Below are 20747 nucleotides of genomic sequence, written 5' to 3'. Positions count from 1 at the left end.
AATGGAATATTACTCAGCCATAAGAAGAAATGAAATTGAGTTATTTGTAGTGAGGTGGATGGACCTAGAGTCTGTCATACAGAGTGAAGTAAGTCAGAAAGAGAAAAACAAATACCGTGTGCTAACACATATATATGGAATCTAAAAAAAAAAAAAAATGGTACTGATGAGCCTAGTTACAGGGCAGGAATAAAGAGGTAGACATAGAGAATGCACTTGAGGACATAGGGTGGGAGGGGGAAGCTGGGGCGAAGTGATAGTAGCGTCGACATATACACACTACCAAATGTAAAATAGTTGGCTGGTGGGAAGCAGCGGCATAGCACAGGGAGATCAGCTCCATGCTTTGCGATGACATAGGAGTGGGATAGGGAGGATGGGAGGGAGGCTCAGGAGGGTGGGGATATGGGGACACGTGTATGCATATGGCTGATTCGCTTTGTTGTGCAACAGAAACTAACACAGTATCATGAAGCAATTACACTCCAATAAAGATCTATTAATAAAATCTACCTATGAATGATCCACTTAATGAGTGGTACTTGAATATATATTGTGATAATACGTCACTGAGACCATAGGCTAAGGACGAATAACTCACTGGCCCTCCTCTATCAGTGCAACCAACATCATCTCCATCTGATGCACTAGCCTACTAATTCCACAAAACAATTCAGCTGACATCTACCAAGTACCTTCTTTTTTCCTCGAGTGCTGTATTCATGTGGGAAGTCACAGGGATGAATAGGATGCACTGTATGAATGCATGAATAGTATTCACTCACAGATTTCAGAGTTTACTGTGAGCAATGAGACCACAAACGGATTACTGTAAAACAATATAGTAAGAGCCTCTGTGGATGTATACGTGAAGGTTCATGAGGATAAATGAAGGAGTTACTAATCCTGTCACAGAGTATCAGTAGGAGCTGCGGACATCGTGAGAAAGAATCTTCCAGGTGGATTAGCAGGAAGGACTAGGTGGAGGGAAAACTTGCATAAGAAAGTGATGTAGAGAAAAGGGTCCTTGGTGTCATGGCGCCTGATTTCAAATCCCAATTCCATCTTTTTAAGGATAGTAGGACCCAATAAGGAATATTGAATAATGAGGGGTGTGCAGTGGCAGAAGGTAGACCGGGCGAGGATGCATATGGTCCCAAGGAAAGTTCCAGAATGGATTTCTTAATGCATAGCTAAAGATCCTTGCTTTCTTTTGTAAGGAGCTGGCATGTATTTGCAAAGAATAATTCATAGCAAGGAGTATGTGATTTCTGGCCAGAGTTCAGCAGCTTATAAATCAGCGACCCATCTCAAACATTGAACTTTATCCTTTAGACCTGGAACATTTGGACTTAATCAAGCCCTTGACAAGATATTTCCTGATAATTGAAAATAAAATAGAAAAATATGAGCTGGCTTATAGTAATGCAAGCTGAATTGTCTTCTGGTACTTCCTTCAGCTTTTTGGAAGTGGTGACACCGGTAAATTTCGCTGGGCAGAGGACCAAATGTGATCTTTGCATTCATACTTCAGTTCTAATCCCAGCTCAGCCACTTCCTAATTTTGTAGCCTTGAAAAGCCACTTAATCTTAGTCATCTATAAAATATGGAAAACAGTACCTCAGGGAGAGATTTGAGGATTAAAGCAGAGTAATTACAGCACCTGAACTGTACTAGTAAAGATTAGTCTGTTGAGATTTGACTTCTTTTGGCCACAAATTTGAACCCAGAGCAACTGAGTGCTCACTTAATGCCTCCTTACCTACTGTGGGCTCCCTTTAACTGTGATTATTCTGCCTTTTCCAGGTTAGAGATCAACTTCCATGAGAGAGAAGCCTAAGTTAGAATACAGGCTGATCAGTTCTGCTTTTCTCTGCCCTCTGTGAACACATCACATTTAATGAACCTTGCAAGCCAGGCTGCATACCTCTTCTTCCTGTATGATTTTGACTCTAAAAAAGCTAATTTGGCTATCCTTGGCATTTTTCCCAAGTCTTGACCCACTCACTGATTGCACGTTACTGACTCTTCTTCTATGTCACTCTTTGTAATGTCCTTGATTATGACCTCCACTCTTAACATCTTGTACCTGTCCTTTGAGTTCCTTGGGGCACTCTGTATATTCACGGAGCTTTCTGTAGACCAGTGTTTTTCAAAATGGTGGATCACAAAATCAAGTTAGTAAATTATGATCAACACTTACCTATTTATTTTTATTTTATTGTTATTATTATTATTATTATTTTGCGGTACGCAGGCCTCTCACTGTTGTGGCCTCTCCCGTTGCGGAGCAGAGGCTCCGAATGCGCAGGCTCAGCGGCCATGGCTCACGGGCCCAGCCGCTCCACGGCATGTGGGATCTTCCCGGACCGGGGCACGAACCCGTGTCCCCTGCATCGGCAGGTGGACTCTCAACCACTGCGCCACCAGGGAAGCCCTATTTTATTATTTTTAAAATTGAATTATAGTTGACTCACAATATATTATTTTCAGGTGTACAACATAGTGATTCAGTATTTTTATAGATTATACTCCATTTATAATTATTATAAAATATTGGCTATATTCTCTGTGCTGTACAATATATCCTTGTACCTTATTTATCTTATGCATAGTAGTTTGTACTTCTTAATCTCCTACCCTTATATTGCCCCTCCCCACTTCTCTCTTCCCATTGGTTTGTTCTCTATATCTGTGAGTCTGTTTCTCTTTTGTTATTTTCATTCGTTTATTTCTTAGATCCCACATATAAGTGATAACATACAGTATTTGTCTTTCTATGCCTGACTTATTTCACTAAGCATAATACCTTCCAGGTCCATCCATGTTGTTGAAAATGGCAAATTTCATTATTTTTTATGGCTGAGTAATATTCCATTGTGTGTGTACATATATATATATACACACACACACACATCCTCACCAATATTTGTTATTTGTATGACCAGCATCTTTAAATAAATGAAATAGAATTGAGTAGAAAAGTTAAGAATTTATTAAATGTATTAGGGTGAGTATCACTTTGTGAACTTTGTTTCAGGGGTGTGTGTGTGTGTGAGATGTGTGTTTCTACCATGTAAAATGCTTTTCCTAACGTGGGTCTTAGTCTGAAAAGTTGGTAAGGCACTGCTCTAAACTTTCCCTTTTATTTCTTGTAAACTTTTTTGATTATAATGTCAGAGTTCTATTGTTGAAATATCTTTTTGTTTCTCAGGTCATGGGGGCAGATCCCAAGTTTCCTTTGAAGTCTGCTTTCTAAGTTTGTGTCCATCATTCAGGGACCCACCCTCTCCTTGCAGGCCAGGTCTTCGTCATCTATCCATTCACCTCTGGATCTCTAGCACCCAGGTTCTCTACTCTGTGCCTCAAGGTGAACTGTGGTGCTTTAGCAAAGCTGATTACTAGACCCCACTGCTAACCTCTTAGCTCAGACCCTCGTAGAGGGTAGAATTGATAGCGAATGGCATGATAGTAGGAGCATGCTACATTTTTATCTGAATGAAAAGATGAAATAATCAGTCACCTCCAAATTCCTATTATTTTATACCATATTGTTAGAAATTTTATGCAAAGTGTCCAGTCACCCTTAGCCCACCTTCCTCCTTCTATGAGACTAAATTATCAGTAAGGCAAAGTGAAAACTTTCTCTGCCTGTCTGTCTTTAGTCAAATAAGATTTCTAGGAATTGTTGGATAATTGTTGCTGCTCACTCTGTATTGTATCATTAGTTCTCAAAAAATGTTTATTGTTTAGCTCTCTTGGCTGTGCTAATGTTGTGGTCCATTTCTTTCAAATGCTGCGTCAATAGCTCTGTGCTGTGCAGGCAGCCTGCTGGTACTTCCTTCTCACATCTGTTCTTTTTTCCTTTGTCCTTCACTCACATGTTCCCCGCAATGTTTATGCACTCAGATTTAGTAAGTCACTTTTGGGTGTGTGTATGTGCAATGGCTTTTTATATGTTGGCCTTGGGTATGATTTTCTGAAGTTATAAATTCTTTAAGCCCACCTGCATTTTTCAAGTAACACACCCGAAAGCAGATGTCCAGTCCAGGCTTTGGGGCCACACTGGGCAGATGGGCAGGAGGCCCATCTGTCAGCAGCCCTAAAACATCAATGGAATAAATTGGAACCCTGTTGCTATTTAACCCAAATTTCCACCTAGGACTCCTGACACAGCTGATGAAATAGTTCCTGTTCTGCCAAAGCGCAGAGTCCTCAAGAGGACACTATGTATCTCCTTTGTGTATCTACCCACCTCTGCTAAATAAATACTGAATGTTGTGCCCAGGGACCCATGTGTCTGGCTCAGGTCTGGTCTGGTAGAATTGCTCAAGTTTCAGGGACCACTAACCCTGGGGTTGAATGAAACCCAGGCAAAAAGTACAGTTAAGGAGAACTTTATTGGCTACTTACCTTTGCAACTTAATTATAATTTCTGGACAGTTTTATGCATAGTTGATTCCTTTTTTTCTCTCCCAGAACAAGAAAAAATGCTTCCCAAGAGTAAAATTGGTAGAACTTCCTAACTGTAAATTAGGAAAAGGAATAGGTAAGTATTTGAGAGGAGGCAGTATCTCGCTTGAAGTATTATCTTGCGAGTTATTTGATTAATATACTTGTTAAATTTTGTTCAAAAATAAAACTACGAATCAGGAGAGTATTATTAAGTCAGTAGGTAGTTATGAATACCAAATTACTTGACTTTTGACTTTACCAACCTACTGTCAATGTTTTTGACTGTTTTTTGATCATTTGTTTTTGTTTGGTCTCTTTAGCAAAAACAATAGACAGTGTTTGATTTTATGGTAATATAACCTGAGCAGATGGCAGAGGAGGGACAAAAGAGGAACAAAAAGCAATGAGTAAAGGATAAAATTTTTAAAAGACCTCACACACCTATGCAGTTACCACAGGGCTTCTCCTCATGCATCTCTCTTTTAATATCTGGGAGGACAGTTTTTCCCAGAAACTCTCAGCAGATCTTCCCTTAGATCTCATTAATCAGAGCTAGACAACAGGCTGGTGCCCTAGCTGCAAAGGAAGCTGGGAAGGTAATTATGGGCCTCCTTTGTGGAAGACTGACCCTTCAGCAAAGATAAAAGGGCCAGGGAATAGCAGCTGGTAGGCAACCAACAGGAGTGTTGGAGGACTCAAGTCCCCATCTGGCTTCAACCAACCAGCTTTGTTATTTGAGAACAACTTGTTTGACATTCATGCTTTTGTTATTTTTTTTTTTAATTTTTATTGGAGTATAGTCAATTTACAATGTTGTGTTAGTTTTAGGTGTACAGCAAAGTGAATCAGTTATACATATACATATATCCACTTTTTTTTTAGATTCTTTTCCCATATAAGTCTTTACAGAGTATTGAGTAGAGTTCCCTGTGCTGTACAGCAAGTTCTTATTTGTTATCTATTTTATATATAGTAGTGTGTATATGTCAGTCCCAATCTGCTTTTGTTATGTTTTGAGGGTTTTTTTTAGAATTATTTCTCTCAGTTGACTGAGGTTGGAAAGGCTAGACCACATGACTTAATGCAGTTAGCATCAGTAAGCTTGGTCAGATATCTTATAGTGTAATCTTTTTTTCTAGAAAACAAACATGATATTGATATTAAATATCACTGGATATTTGAAAAACAAACACCTCCACTAAAATGATTAATACCAAATCAAAAATTCCATATGTCTTGAGATTGATTGAAATCCAAAAAATTTACATGTACTTAAAGCATAACTAATTTGGTGATATTTTATTGATGTTTATATTAATAGTAAAAGCATATTTGGCATATGAAATGTATCCCCATTTTAACCAAAGCATTTGGAATTTGTTTATATTTCCAATAGGGTTTTCAAAGAGTTTATTTGGTTTGGAATTATTAAGTATCAAGATATATTGGGAGTTTATGTCTTTAAAAAACAGCAGGCTATTTTCAAATTACTGTACCTTTTGTACATTTAGTGAATTTCCATGTACTTTAAGAGGTTTTGGGCTCTAAGGGAAAAAGTTCTAGCCCATCAATTTAAAACAAATATATTAAGTGTACGTTTTAAATATACTTTATTTCAATATATGAATCGCTTTTAATTTTTAGATAATCACAGTAGTCAATTGGAATAAATAAATGAACCTATCAAAGAAGAGCTAAATATGTAGCCCTATTTTCAAGTTAAGAGTGATAAAAAAGAAAAGGACCCTTAGCTTCCTGCAACAGTATGAAACAATCCGTGCTGTCTATTCTCTTTTCTGACAGAAACTGGCTCTGAAGATTTGGAGATACTTCGTAATGGACTGGCTTTCATTAGCTCTGTAAGTGTTTCCTTTCACTTACTGTGCTCTGAATCATTTTCTAGGACTGGCAGCTTGTCTTTTGTTTAAGCCTTTTTTATACCAATGCCCATCTTCAAGTAAAATGAGCAGTGATATGGTTCAAAAAACAAACCGTATATGCATTCATACTGATGTTATGATTTTGATAGTATATGTTCTATGCATATTTGTATTCCTGTGTATACAGTGAACTCTTATATGCCCCTGTCTTCCATTGTGGCAATTTGTGAGTCCAGTGAGTTCAAGAATGGCTTCCCGTTCATCTGTCTATTCCTTGAAGCACTTAAGTGGTATATTCACATATTTGCTGAATTGAGTGTATATATGTGTGTATGTGTGTGTATATATATCCCCTCCCACATCACTTAGATTTTTATCTTTTTTTATACTTTTCAGAATAAGCCTTTTAATTTAAAATCGTTGATATTTTATTCCACAATTTCCAAACTTTGAAGAGAAAAGCCACCATGTTGTTGAACCTCTCCTGCGTATAGATCATTGCGGTTGGTGATATACCTCAAAACAAAAGAAGTCAACAACCTAGTCTAGGAAAACAGAGTTGATAGGATACAGTGTACAAGTCATCCAGCCATTGAAAACCCTTTGCTTCCTGTTGTAGTTCATTCAATCCAGTTTGCTCCTATGAAGATGGAAGACTAGTCATCCTCTGCAGAAGTGTCTTACAAACTCTTTTTTAAAGGAACAGAACGTATATTTCCAGCAAAATCTTATATGGGACCCAGATACGTAAAACAAATAGATATGTGTCGTTGTTCTACCTTCAGGCTAAGAAAGGAGTTGCTCCCTTTGCTTACTAGACTTCCCCTAAACCTCGTCTCTGAGATGCTTCCAACGAACCTGCTAGGGGACGGTTTAAAAACCATAACCAATGTTCTGTCCGTGTTCCTTGCTTATATTATTGAAGCCCATTCATAAATGTCTCTTTGGTCTGCTCTTCTTTTTTTTTATCTTTGCCATGGGTTGGTAGCTTGATAGCTGTGATATTCGACACACACAGAAGGGTCTGTGCCTTTTGTGTGGGGTCACCTGGTGGAGCACATGGCTCCCAGAGACCCCGTGGGCCTATTGCACAAGCCAACTAAGAGGCTTCCCATGTGGCCCTGTGGCCGGAACCAGACAGTGTGAACCCATGTGCCATCTACCACCTCCATCCACATTTGAAGTATTTATAAAGCGCCTGTGTTTTCTCCTCCATTATTCTATAAGGGATTAAAATATCCTGGAATAAAGAGCTCTGAACCCAATAAGCCTGGAAAAATACTTCTGACGGACATGGACAGCGGATCATGTCCACTGTTGAAGAGGATACAACAGTGTCGGAACTGAGGATCACTGGAAGTAACTTTGATTCGTCTTCATTTAACCCTCATGGGATTAGCGCGTTCACAAATGAAGGTAACAATGTTTATTTAATGTTTATTAAAGATAAAGCCAAATTTAAAAAAAACAGAAAAGTGTTAATGAAAGAATATTTCTTTTCATCCAACTAAAGTATAATCATGAACTATGTTCTTACTCTGGGTTTTAAACTTACCCTCATGTTAATTAAATATAAAGTTATAACCACGTAAAGGCTTGAGAATGCTAAAATATTTGAGATTTGCAAAACACCTAATTTTTAAAAATACCAACATTCACATTATCTCTGTAATTACTATAGTAATGATATTCAGCTCTAATCATTATGGGTTTTTCCAACTTAAAGAATTTTACAGATCCAGGCATTTACAGGCATAGATTTTTCTAACGTAAGACACCTGCAACCTACAGATCCACTGACGGATGGTCACTTTCAATGCCTCCCTGCCCACTGGTGCCTCTAGTAGTCTTCAAACTGCTTCTCCACATTTTAACATGTTGCCTCATCCCTTATGCCTTCATCCCACTTCTTCCCTTCTTTTTGCAGCCGTTTCCTTGGTCTCCACATTAACTCTCAATCCCGGTTGCACACACAAGCACCAGGAGAGTTTTAAAAAGCCTGATGTCCAGGTCCCAGCCCCAAATATTCTGATTCGGTTGGTCTGAGGGAGGCTTGGGCGGTAGTGCTTGTTACAAGCTCTCCAGGAGATAAAAATGTGAGACCAGGGTTGAGAATCACCCTGTCGTCCATCTCCTCATCAGACAATCCCTTCTTTGGTCCCTGCAGACTTTTCCCATTTTGGCGGGCTAAAATTGCTGCCTTGAAAGTTATCAGCAATGTCTCTCTCTCTCTTCCAACTCTCCTCCTCCGCCTCTCCTTCCTCCTTGCCCTCCCCTCCTCTGCTCCCTCCCTCCCCACTTCGTTCCTCCATCTCATTTTATACTGATCAATCGCCCCTCCCTGATATTCCAGTACACTTATCTGTCCTCATTCTGATTCTGCTGCAGGTTGTCTCCCCTCTTTATTATTTTGTCACTCATTTCGAATTCTCTGAGCATTCCCCAAAGGACCAATATTTTGTCTCCTCTTTATTTTCTCTATTTTGGAAAGTTCAGCCATGTCACAGCTGTAACCGTGCCGGCTCTCTAGGAGAACACCCCCAAAGTGGATGATGATGGATGATGATTTTAATCAACTCTTCAGTTCCCTCCCTTCAGCTTATTAGATACTTCTATTTGGGTTCCTCTCCTACAGCCACATTAAACTCAAAATGTCGAAAAGTAATTCTTTATCCTCTTACCTTCCATTCTTCATGTTTACCCCATATGACTTCTCTTCTTCCACATATGTATATATGAAATATGTCCATATATCCATATATCTTTCCCTTTCAATGACCTCTTCACCCATTTATCAACACTATATTTTATTTTCAAAATATTTTAAGTGCAAAGAAATAGGGTGTTGGGTGTGTGCATGCTCTTTTAAATTAAAATGGGAAAAGTAACCACATACATATTACACAAGTGCTCATATAAATTGCTTTTGTATTAAACACTACATCATGGATTCCTTTCTCTGACAGTTGCATTTAGAGCTACTTTACAATGGCTCTTTAGAATTTTGTTGTGTGGGAGTACCATAATATAGTTCATCTGTTGATGGATATTAAACCTGTTCCCACCTTTATGCTCATTGAAAACAATGCCAAAATAAACATTCTTGTACATATGTCTTCTGTGAATACTTCCTTAGGATAAATTCCTAGAGGTGGAATCTGCTGTGCAAAATGTGAATCCGGGTTTTAGTCCTCACTTATGTTTGATTTCTGACTCCCTCATTCCTCAGCCATCATCAGGGACTTTTGATACTTCCTGTCAAATGCCTCTCTTGTCCTTTCTTGTCTTTTCCTATCAGTGCCATCTTCCTGGTCCAGTCCCTTACCTCCACGTGCCTGGATTACTGCCATACGCACAGGTCATGTTACTCCTTGGTTGAAAGCCCCCTATAAGTAAGCCCTGGATCCCTATCCTAAGCCTCGAAGACTGGCCTTGGCTTCTGTTTCTGTGGCTTCAGTATTCCCACTCTTTCACTCCCCCAGCCACAACCTCACCATTAAGTGTTCCAAGGAAATGGGTGCCTCAGGCCCTTTGCACACTCTCTTCCTTCAGCCTGGAGCACTCTTTCCCCAGATATTCACATAGTTCAGTTTCTCATTTCGTGAGATCTCTGCTTTGACATCATCTTCTCAGAACTTCCCTGACTCCTGTGAAGAAGACATCTCATTACTCTCCATCCCTTTATCTGGTTTTGTTTTCCCTTTGTAGCACTTAGCACCAATTAAAATAAACATTTGCTTGTCAAATGGACTAATGGGAAGCTTCATAGCTGGCTTTTGTGTTCAAATTTCTTCAATTCAACCTCCTAAACTTTACACTATTTTCCTTTAAACACCAATTCAGTCACGTCAAAGCTTTCCAGAGACTCACTGCTTCCAAAGGCAAAGACTATGGCCTAACTTCACTTGCTGGTTCTGATCAGACCTTCTTGACCACTTAAACTGGTCTCTTTCATGTCTCAGAGTTGCACTGACTCCCAGAATCTGCTTCCCTTTGATATTATCTCTCGCATGCTCTTTTTATGGAATTGATCATCTCACACTGGGTAAATTACACCTGAGCACACCTTCTCTTATTGATATTCACATCTTTTATCTCTTTTATCTCAGTGCTGCATCTTGCTGAGACCATTTGCAGTAGAAAGCTTAATAAGCTCTTTGGAGTTTTAGTGTCAAGGGCTGCTCACTTAAGTTGAGGATTTTTTTTCCCCTTGTGGAGTCTGGAGTTTTTAGAGACTGTCACTGGGTCTTCCTTTAGCCATTTTTCTTTGGAGCAATCACAAATGCTTCTCTACAAAGAGATGAAAATATTCCATCTGCCTGATACCCTAAGTACTGGTTGGAGGTGGGTTGAAATTGCTTTCTGGAGACAGGGCTGACAGCTGACAGCTCGGTTAATGTTTCCATTTTTGTTTTTAATCTCTTCTCAGATAATACCGTGTACCTGCTGGTGGTGAACCATCCAGATTTTAAATCCACGGTTGAGTTGTTTAAATTTCAAGAAGAAGAAAAGTCACTTTTGCATCTGAAAACCATCAAACACAAACTTCTGCCTAAGTACTGAGATATGTCATATTTCTATTTTCCTTTAACACCAGTGGATGGTTAATCCACTTTTAGTGTTTCTTTTTGGCAGGGAGTGGGGGACGGGGTGGGGGGATAATGGCAACTCCCCTTTCTAATGATCACAAACTCCTCCAAATGTTCTTCTGCAGAAACTTTTTTTTTTAATATAAATTTATTTATTTTATTTATTTTTGGTTGTGTTGGGTCTTCGTTGCTGCGTGCAGGCTTTCTCTAGTTGCGGCGAGCGGGGGCTATTCTTCGTTGTGGTGCCTGGGCTTCTCATCGCAGTGGCTTCTCTTGTTGTGGAGCATGGGCTCTAGGCGCACAGGCTCAGTAGTTGTGGCCCGTGAGCTCAGTAGTTGTGGCCCGTGGGCTCAGTAGTTGTGACTCGCAGGCTCTAGAGCGTGGGCTCTAGAGCGCAGGCTCAGTAGTTGTGATGCACAGGCTTAGTTGCTCTGTGGCATGTGGGATCTTCCTGGACCAGGGATCGAACCCGTGTCCCCTGCATTGACAGGCAGATTCTTAACCGCTGCGCCACCAGCAAAGTCCTCTGCAGAAACTTTTGAGGACTCAAGCCCCTCAGAGAAGACCCATCCCTCATTTCCCAGGTTGGCTGGATGCTGCTTTATGGCTCCTGGCCTCAGAGAATGTTCCTTTAATCTTTTAGCAAGAAAACACTCTGCTTTTCTCGAAAACCAGACTTAGTATTTCAAACCCAAGCCAGTTCCATAGACAAATTTCACATTTTGAGCTTATTTGTTATTTATTTTTATATTAAAAGATGTAATATTACATGTTTCTGAGAATTAGAAATACATACCTAAGAGGAGATCTGAAATCTGGTGCCTCTAAGACCTCCCTGTGCTGCCTCTTCTGCTATTTGTTTTGCACACAATTTTTGAAATAGCAGCTCTTTGGTGACACTGAGCTCCATCCCCGGCTCCTTGACAGTATGACATACAGAGAAAGAAAACACACATGGATCCCTGATCCCCAACAACCCAACACAGAGTCAACATCCTCGCTTGCCTTAGGGTTTGGTTTATGAGGTAGTGATGGATTTAGGAAAGTAATCTGACGCTATCTTCCCAAACAGTTTTTATCCTCTAATCATTATGATTTTCTAGAATCCTACCCTCTATTTGAATAATTTACCTGCAGAATTCAATTATCTCTGAATTTGTAAATCTAGATTTCTTTTAAACAGTGTGTTATGTACATGCAGGTGCCTAGCAGAGCACCTGGTAAGTGATGTGTGCTCAGTGTTACCAGTGCTCCTTCCTCTCCTTTCTTACCTGGTGGATTTGAAGATGAGGAAACCGAGATCGGTGAGAAATGGAGTTACTGGATGAAAGTCAATCAACCAATTAGTGGCCATTACAGACTACAGCCCAGGTCTTCATCTGCATGAAAGTTCAGACAACAGCTTTTGGTGGGAGAGTTTCTTCATACATTCATTCAACAAATACATTTTGGAAAGAGAATGAGGACACTGAGTGTCTGGAGAATGTGCTAAATCCCAAGATCTAAATGAGAAGAAAGTATGTAGACTAGAGAAGCTGGGCTAATGGTAATGACAATAGTGATAATAACAACTTAATGAGCTTCAACTATAAGTTGGGTGGTGCAATAACCAATTTACCAGATTATTTTATTAACTTTTTACAAATATTTTCTTTTTTTTAGTTTTTACTTTTGGCTGTGTTGGGTCATCGTTGCTGCGCTCAGGCTTTCTCTAGTTGCAGCAAGCAGGGGCTACTCTTTGTTGTGGCGCGTGGGCTTCTCATTGTGGTGGCTTCTCTTGTTGCGGAGCACGGGCTCTAGAGCTCAGGCTCAGTAGTTGTGCACGGAGCATGGGCTTAGTTGTTCCGCAGAATGTGGGATCTTCCTGGACCAGCGATTGAACCCGGGTCCCCTGCATTGGCAGGCGGATTCTTAACCGTTGCGCCACCAGGGAAGTCCCACAAATATCTTCTTAATTAGGTTTTATTTCTATACCAGTTTGGATTAAAGAAAATGAGGCCTGGAGTATTTCACTTGCCTCAGGTGACACTGTCAATAAATGGTACAACTGGAACTTTAACCCTGGTTGCTGGAGTCTGGAGCTTGTGCTCTGAGTCACTATGAAATAGTGAAAATTTATTTTATTTGTTTTACTATTTAATCTTGGAAATCTCAATTTTGTCCAATTTCCCAGGGTTAGAGTATTTTTTTCTGGGCAATTGCAAATATATTGATCTTCGGCAATATAGAACCAAACTATAGTTAGTGCCACAATTAACTAAAATTCTGCTCTCTCAACCCAAGGATTAGCCATGTATATTTTCTGCTTTGTGTTTGATGGTTGTTTATATGGTTGTCTACAACATTAATATTCCAATGACTATTATAATTTGAGCATGTTATTAATAATATTAACAACACAGTGGTCATTACTGGTCATTTACTGTATGCCAGGCATGGTGCTAGTGTCTTTGATTCATTATTTCATTTTATTCTTACCCCAACATTTCAAGGTATGGAGAGGCTCAGAGTTTAGGGACATGCTGTGGCCCCATGGATGATAGCAAGCAACTCGGAATTCAAATGGAGTTCATCAGATTTCAAAGCTATTACTCTAAACCCTTCTGCTCTGCTCCTTTTTATGAAAAATAGCAAAGGATTATAAAGCAAACTAATTTCAGAAATCTACCTTTAAAAAGGAGAGGAAAAAACCCCAGCTTGCAGGCTTATGCCTGAAGCCTGTACAGACTAATCCTAAATTCCTAGACCCTTTTTCTCATGTAGTAACTGTGGCTACCATTGATGGAGGCTTTGTGATTGGTAGGCTCCCCGCGAAGCGTACAGCAGGCATCATCTCATTGTAATTCCTGCTGCAGTGCCACAAATGAAGATTCTGACCCTTAGTCGTATACTAATGAGCTGTATGACTTTGGGAAAATCATTTAACCTCTCTTTACAGATGAGAAAACTGAGGCTCTGTACGCTTATCAAAGTCGCCCAGGAGCCCAGAGCTGCGTCAGAGCTGATGTGCTGGCCATGACGCCCTCCGCAGTGGAGCGGAGATAATTCTCTCCCAGATAATGGCCCCCGGGAACTTCTGTCACCTCAATCAGCGCAGCATGACTCACTTATGTGTTCGCTGTTGTACCTATTAAAGCAGAAAAATAGACTCATATATCTTAGATTTTCAGTAACACAGGGAGAATCAAAATCAGAACAGCACCGGAAAAGCCACAGCATCCTATTTCTGAGCATTCTTGCTCACAGACATTTCACTGCATTTAGAATTATGAAACTTCATGGCTGGATGTGATCCTGTAAGGCTGAAAGATAGACCGGTCCCTCTACTCCTTTTTTATAGATAAGGAAACTGAGGCCCTGGGATGTGAAATGATTGATTTTCCCTAGATCACACAGCTAATAGTAGCAGAGCTTTCACCAGGATGAAAGTCTCAAGATTGCCAGGGTTTTTTGCACTGCCTGATGCCGACTTGGACTGTTCTATATGAGCATCAAGAAATGTGTGGCCCTGATAATAATTCCTGGCCTAATTTAATGTCTGTGGAGTTTAGTCTATCTAAACATACACACACACACACACACACACACACACACACACACACTTTTTTAAAGACACAGTTTATATAGGATTTTTATGTTCCATTGCTATTAATTAATAACCTTTTAGGGTTTCTTAGGGTAATTATTGTCTTTGAGGATTGTATAGGTTGGACTGATTTCACATAATTCTGGGCTGTAACAGCTATTGTGAAGGCTCCATTCCACTTTTTGATTTTATAAGTAGACATTAATGAATGCCAATGCATAATCCTGTAACGTACCATGGCTTCACCTGCATGTGTCATATGTGTGTGTTTGAATTGCAGTTTGAATGGCATTGTCGGTGTGGGACCTGAACACTTCTGTGCCATCAGTGATCGCTATTTTGTTGACCCCCTACCTGAGATCCTGGGAGTTGTATTCGGGTCTAGCGTGCTCATTTGTTGTTTACTGCAGTCCAAATGAAGTTCGAGTGGTGGCCAGCGGATTTGATTTTGCTGTGGAATCAACGTCTCACCTGATGGCAAGTATGTGAACTCTTTAAAATGCCATGCATGTCCCCAGATTCTCCTTAGACATCTTTAGAGCATATTCATTTTCTAAATGATGGGATGCATTTTAACATGTTATCCCAGTAAGAGGATTAGGGAAAATGTAAAATATCTTAATTTTTCAGGGGGTAACATATATCAAATCAGAATTTTCTGTTTTGTGAAGGCATACTCTTTTTAAGTTGCTTTTTTGGGGAAAAAAGTGCATTTCAAGAGGGGGTACTGCAATAAACATTTAGTATTACTAAACAGCTTTGTTTTGAGGGAAGATTTTTGAGCGTATAATGAGATTAACAATTTGAAGGCATGTATATATCAGTAGTGCTGGTTTGTGACACGACAAAAAGCTTGTACCAAAATGTAAATCAAGGCACCACTTCCTTCATAAAGAAAGTGTTACCATGGGAAAAAAGTCAGCCTCACTAAGTAGTGTGCTTAGTGATGTAGCTGATTTACATTATTTTCTGGTGGTGACCGTGAAACAATTCACAGACCAGCCATGGTTTGGGGACCACACTTTGGGTAGCATTGGTGTGTATATAAAATCCTCCTCGTCTTGTATCATGAAGGATTTGTAACATACTTAGAAGGTTAGTAACATATTTAGAGGGTAGTAACATATGTAGAGAAAGCAGCACAGACAGTTTTCAATTATTCATATCATCTCCTGGTCTTCACAGATAGCAGATAATCGCGCAGTCATTTATCTCTTTGTCCTGGGATGCACTGTGCTTAGACTGGCCACAGATCGTTATGATGAATGTGACATTGCACTCAGGGTAGAGGGGAGGAAGTCTCCTCTCAGATACAGGCCGAGCACTTGTCTTCTCTTGTGCTTTCTCTGGCCTAAAACGAGGGGCTAAAATGCAGAACCTGGGGCTTGCCATTATGTTGACAAACCAAGAAAAGCACTGTCATGCTTTTGCTCCCAGATATTTGTGTTAGAGTTAAGTTCCTTCCCTACTAGTCAGTGCCAATTAGCTTCCCACCTTTAGAAATAACTTTTCAGAGATTAAAACTCCTCTGTGCGCTGTCAACTCATTGAGTTCCTTCAGAATTTGGTGTGCTTTGAGACAGGTTCCATTTTCCAGTCTCTAAGCAAAGTTCTTCCCTAGGAAGAGTTATTACAACTTCATGGTAACCTTCTGAATCACATTGCTTCACGAGCTTTGATGTAGCTCTTTCTTCTTTGAAGGTATGTCTGTATATCTGAAGTGCTGGCTCATAAGATTCATGTGTATGAAAAGCACACTAATTGGACTTTAACTCCATTGAAGGTAAGATGTATTAATACTATAAGTTTGCAGAGTGATAATTAGATTCTAATTGATTTGTGAAATTAAAAGTGAGGGAAAAAGGATTGTCTAATTGGAGTGGGTGAGAACCAATTCTCCACTCTTTTATTGAGTCGTCAGCATCATATGGGTTTGTCGTTCACGTTTGCTTAGCTGCAGAGGGGGAAGCAGCAAACCACACACATCACCTGTGAAACTGATTCTTTCTGCTCTAGTGAATTTTAAGCTTGGCATTGTGTGCTTCAGTTCTCTCTTTCCTTTCTTCCTTCCTCCTTCCCTCCCTCCCCGCCTCCCCCTTTTTTTTCCCCTCCATGTTGATGGAACAGACAATAGCCTCAACTTGTATACGATAGCACAGTATTTATAAAGTCCAAGTACTCACAATGGCCGCCGGGTGCCCTGGCAGCCCATCCCTTTGCTGCCTTTGTCTCCAGCCCTTGGCCCGCTGCTGAGACACTCCTGCTTGAGTATTTCTGGGGCTCCCCCGGCAAGGCCCTGCCTCAGGACGGGGCACTTGTCTCTCTCCTCAGGTGCTCTTCCTCCAGATCTCCATGGCCCTTCCTTCATACCTTTCCAGATTTCGCTAAAATGTCACTTCAGCGAGGCCTTCCCTGGGCACCTCATCTAAACTTGCAATTCTGCTCATTTGCTAAACACAACACACACACACACATTTCCTCTCTCCTTTATGGCTTTATTTTTAGCATCCTTTGCTAACATATTTTGTATTTTACTTCTCTTCTCTATTGTCTGTGTGCCTCTCCTACTAGGGTATAAAGCGCCACAGGAGCAGATATTTTCTCTATGTGTTCCTGGAAGAATTCCCACATGTAGTAGGCACTGAACAATTAATTGTTAATTTAACATGCTGGGACAGGGCATTCTTCGAGCTTCATCTTCACCTGAACCAATTCTGATCCGGTCTGAAGGTTTGGAGCAAAAGGGGTAAAAACACAAAGGAGAGGAAAGAAGAAGTAAGAGCAAAGTGGAGTATTATGAAAGTAATGCTTCGGAAAAACACGAAGATAATGCTCCCCTGTCACAATTGCCCACGGCATATGAAGCGCTGTCCCCAGGCCCCGTGTGACTGTGCCCGTCGGCGCGTCTCAGTGACTGTGCCCGTCGGCGCGTCTCAGTGACTGTCCTGAGGGGCTTCACTCTGAGAAAATTACCTTGAAGCAACATCAAATGTAACATCATGTTTGACATTAAAATCACTGGCAGGGCTAGTTTGGTATTAAGTTGAAGTAAATGGAATTACTCATATTGGCTGGGGGAATAAAAACAAATTGTAGTTATAACTATAGGCAACTTCTGCAAATTGAAAGTTAAAGGATTTTATAAGAATAAAACCCAATACAGTATACATTCAACACAGAACCATAAAGGCACTGCTCTTGCCGAGGCAAGATGGAGGGCAAAGCTTATTTCAGGTTTGGCTCCCACTTCCGGCAGCAAATCATGCCTGTCTCCTGACACAACATTTCAGTTGAGACTCCCCCCCTTCAAGTGTAATGTTATTCTTTCTTTTGAAGGATCATATTCATGAAGACCAGTTAATTGATACTTGGAGTGCCAAGAAATTTGATAAACTAGCTGGGATTGTTCTTAGAATTTGGGATGAGATGCAGATGGGTTTATGTCCTGTCAAAGTGTGGTATATACATACAATGAAATATTATTCAGCCTTAAAAAGGAATGAAGTACTAAATCATGCTGTAACACCTATGAACTTGAAGACATTATGCGAAGTGAAATAAGCTAGACACAAAAAGACAAATAGTGTATGATTCCAGGAACCTAGAAGAGGCAAATCCATAAACAGAAAGCGGAATAGAGGTTACCAGGGGATGGGAAAGGGAGGAATGGGGACCTACTGGGTACAGTTTCTGTTTGGGATGAGGAAAGGTTCTGGAAATGGATCGTGGTGATGGATTCACAACATTTCGAATGTACTTGATGCCATTGAATTGTACACTGAAAAATGGTTAAAAATGACAAATTTCAGGTTTTACATATTTTACCGCAATAAAAACGATCCCCTCCTCAAAAAAAAAAAAAAAAAAATTCCAAGACACAGCCAATGAATAGTCTCACTTCAGTGAGTTCCAACTCTCTAAAAATTGGGATATTTGTTAAGAGGTTCCAGTTTTTCCCAAAGAGAATAATTTACTGTTTCCCTTACCAAGGAATGTAAACATTTCCACTGGACTTTGTGGAAGCATGAAACGCGGTCTGAGTGTGCATCGTGGTGAGTTAGTATTGCTAGGAATTACGGATTTGCAAGGGAAGAGTTCATTGCTGAGCCCAAGCTGGGCTCCCTGCTTGGACTGTCAGCTCTTGCTCAGCAGGACCCAGGCCTGCCCCTTGCTCAGCAGGTGTGCAAGGCAGGAGCTCATTAATCATGCAGTGAATGAACGGGACCCCAGGTTTCTGTGTCCTTCTCCCACTCTCACTCCCCACCCTCATCTTTGCAGCCTTTCATCTGCCATGGAATTCACCAGCTGGCCGTGACCCCTTCCAAAGATAATAGCAGAACGCTGCGACAAACGTTTTCCTCACATAAAGAATTTAACGTTATCAGCCTAGAATGGCTGACACTGGGATAGATGGGGTTTGGGGATGGAGGAGACTTGGAGCTGATTTTGGCCAGAGGATGTTTGCTCAGCCGCCTCCTTTGGCCGAACTTGCCGGTTTCCAGGGTAGGAATGAGTGATGGCACTGCATGAAGGTCGAAAGGAGGCTCTGCCTCAATGCTTGAGCCCTCTCGTCCCTTCCCGGCCATGTGGAGAGAGCTCATTTTGAGTAGGAAGCACAGGTCAGCGTGGGCTCACCACAGCTGTCTGTCTGCCCACGCTCTGGCCTGTGCAATGAGTCACCGCCAGTTATTACAGGGTCTCTGGGTGCTGAGGTAGGCTAGCCTCTGTGTGAGGTACACGGTAGATATTGTTTCTCCAACTGAGAGTTAGAGGTAAACAAATAGACGCGATTTCTCCCCAGTAGAAGGCAGCCAGGATGATGAATGATGGAATTAAGGATCGTTGGTATTATTTATGATCCCGGTACAAAGCCGCGACAGCAATCTGTGCAGTCATCACATGCTTGCAACTTATATTTAGAAAATAAGCAGCAGAAGAACAGGGAGTTGAATAACATCAGGAAGCCAAGGAAGAAACTTTTCCTCAACTCCAAGGCACAAATTAGACCCCGGGTGATCATTTCTCCTCTGGCTGCAGAGCCTATGATTAGCCATTAAAGAAGAGCCTACATTTCATTGATGTTCTCATCAGAAATGAACCTACATTTCCTGGTTGTTTTCTGAATGCTTATAAAAATATCATTTGCACATGCCGTTTTAGAAGGAACTGTTTTAGGCCGCACTTAAAACTTTTTTTTTCTTTCAGTTTTAATTTCATACACAGATGTTAGTCCAAATGCCTTCATCTAACTTTTAACAGTCTTCTTTGGTTTTCTGATCTTCCCCCTCCCTCGTGTGTCCTGGAAACCGGCAAAATACTAGCATAGATGGAAAGCTAGAGGAATTCCCTTGAGTGCTAGTGAAATGGGGCAGAATTGTCGTGTCCCTGGAGCCAGGAGTGTGGTGACCAAGGAAGGACAGGATGATAGTTTTCTCTGATGTACTGCTCCATCACCTCTCAAATTTTTTTCACTTTCTCTCCTTCCTTCTCTCCTTGGTTTTCATCTAGAAGCCTCTGGACTTTAACACACTTATGGATAATGTATCTGAGGATCCTGTGACAGGGGACCTTTGGGTTGGTCGCCACCCCAATGGCATGAAAATCTTCTTCTATGACCCAGAGAATCCTACTGGATCAGAGGTTAGTTTGCAAAATGAATCATGTCAGTGGTTGAAAAGATAAATCTCAATTATATGTGCAAATAAAAGGGGGCCATGGATAGATGACCCCAGAGATCAGATATAAAAGGGAATGGGACTCCGGGAGGCATTTGAATCAGAGTCCAGGCGGGAGACAGATGGTACATGTAAACTGGGCGACTTGAGGGGACTTCGTGAGGGCACTACGTACAGAGGTGTAGGCACAGGCAGTGAACAGGGATAACGCAGTACCCCAAGGCTAACAAGGAAGGCCAGGGATGGTAACCGGAAGCCAGACGAGAAGGGAGCTGTGTGTGGAGAAGGCGCTGGGAGGGGAACCTGACCTCTGGTTGAGGGGTGTAGCCAACCAGCAAGGGCCTCACGGGGTTGGGGGGCTGGGGTCAGCACCCCACCTCCCTCTCGGCCCTCCCTCTCCCCACTGCTGCTGCTCCTGCTCCTGCTCCATGGTCAACCTCTACTGGAGGCTGGAGGGAAAGGGAGCCTTGAATGGGCTTTGTACAGGCTGAGCACAGTGGAGGGTGGGCCTGGAGGGCTGGGTTAGGATAGCAAGCACTGGACTGGGGTCCATATCTTTATT

At 41.1% G+C, this 20747-nt stretch overlaps 1 protein-coding gene across 1 annotated transcript; it reads left to right on the top strand.

Annotated features, from left to right (window-relative positions):
- The first annotated feature begins 1425 nt into the window (after positions 1-1425).
- Positions 1426-20192, top strand: LOC116759151 (serum paraoxonase/arylesterase 1-like). Its single transcript, XM_032642578.1, is given in 11 exon segments — positions 1426-1482; positions 4481-4550; positions 6260-6315; positions 7564-7653; positions 7656-7752; positions 10766-10892; positions 14792-14882; positions 14884-14962; positions 14965-14992; positions 16212-16293; positions 20022-20192. Coding segments are annotated over 11 exon segments (948 nt in total).
- Positions 20193-20747: the final 555 nt, after the last annotated feature.

This window comes from Phocoena sinus, chromosome 9, assembly GCF_008692025.1.
Source record: "Phocoena sinus isolate mPhoSin1 chromosome 9, mPhoSin1.pri, whole genome shotgun sequence".
NCBI lineage: Eukaryota > Metazoa > Chordata > Mammalia > Artiodactyla > Phocoenidae > Phocoena > Phocoena sinus.
This window is presented reverse-complemented; position numbering and strand designations above follow the sequence as displayed.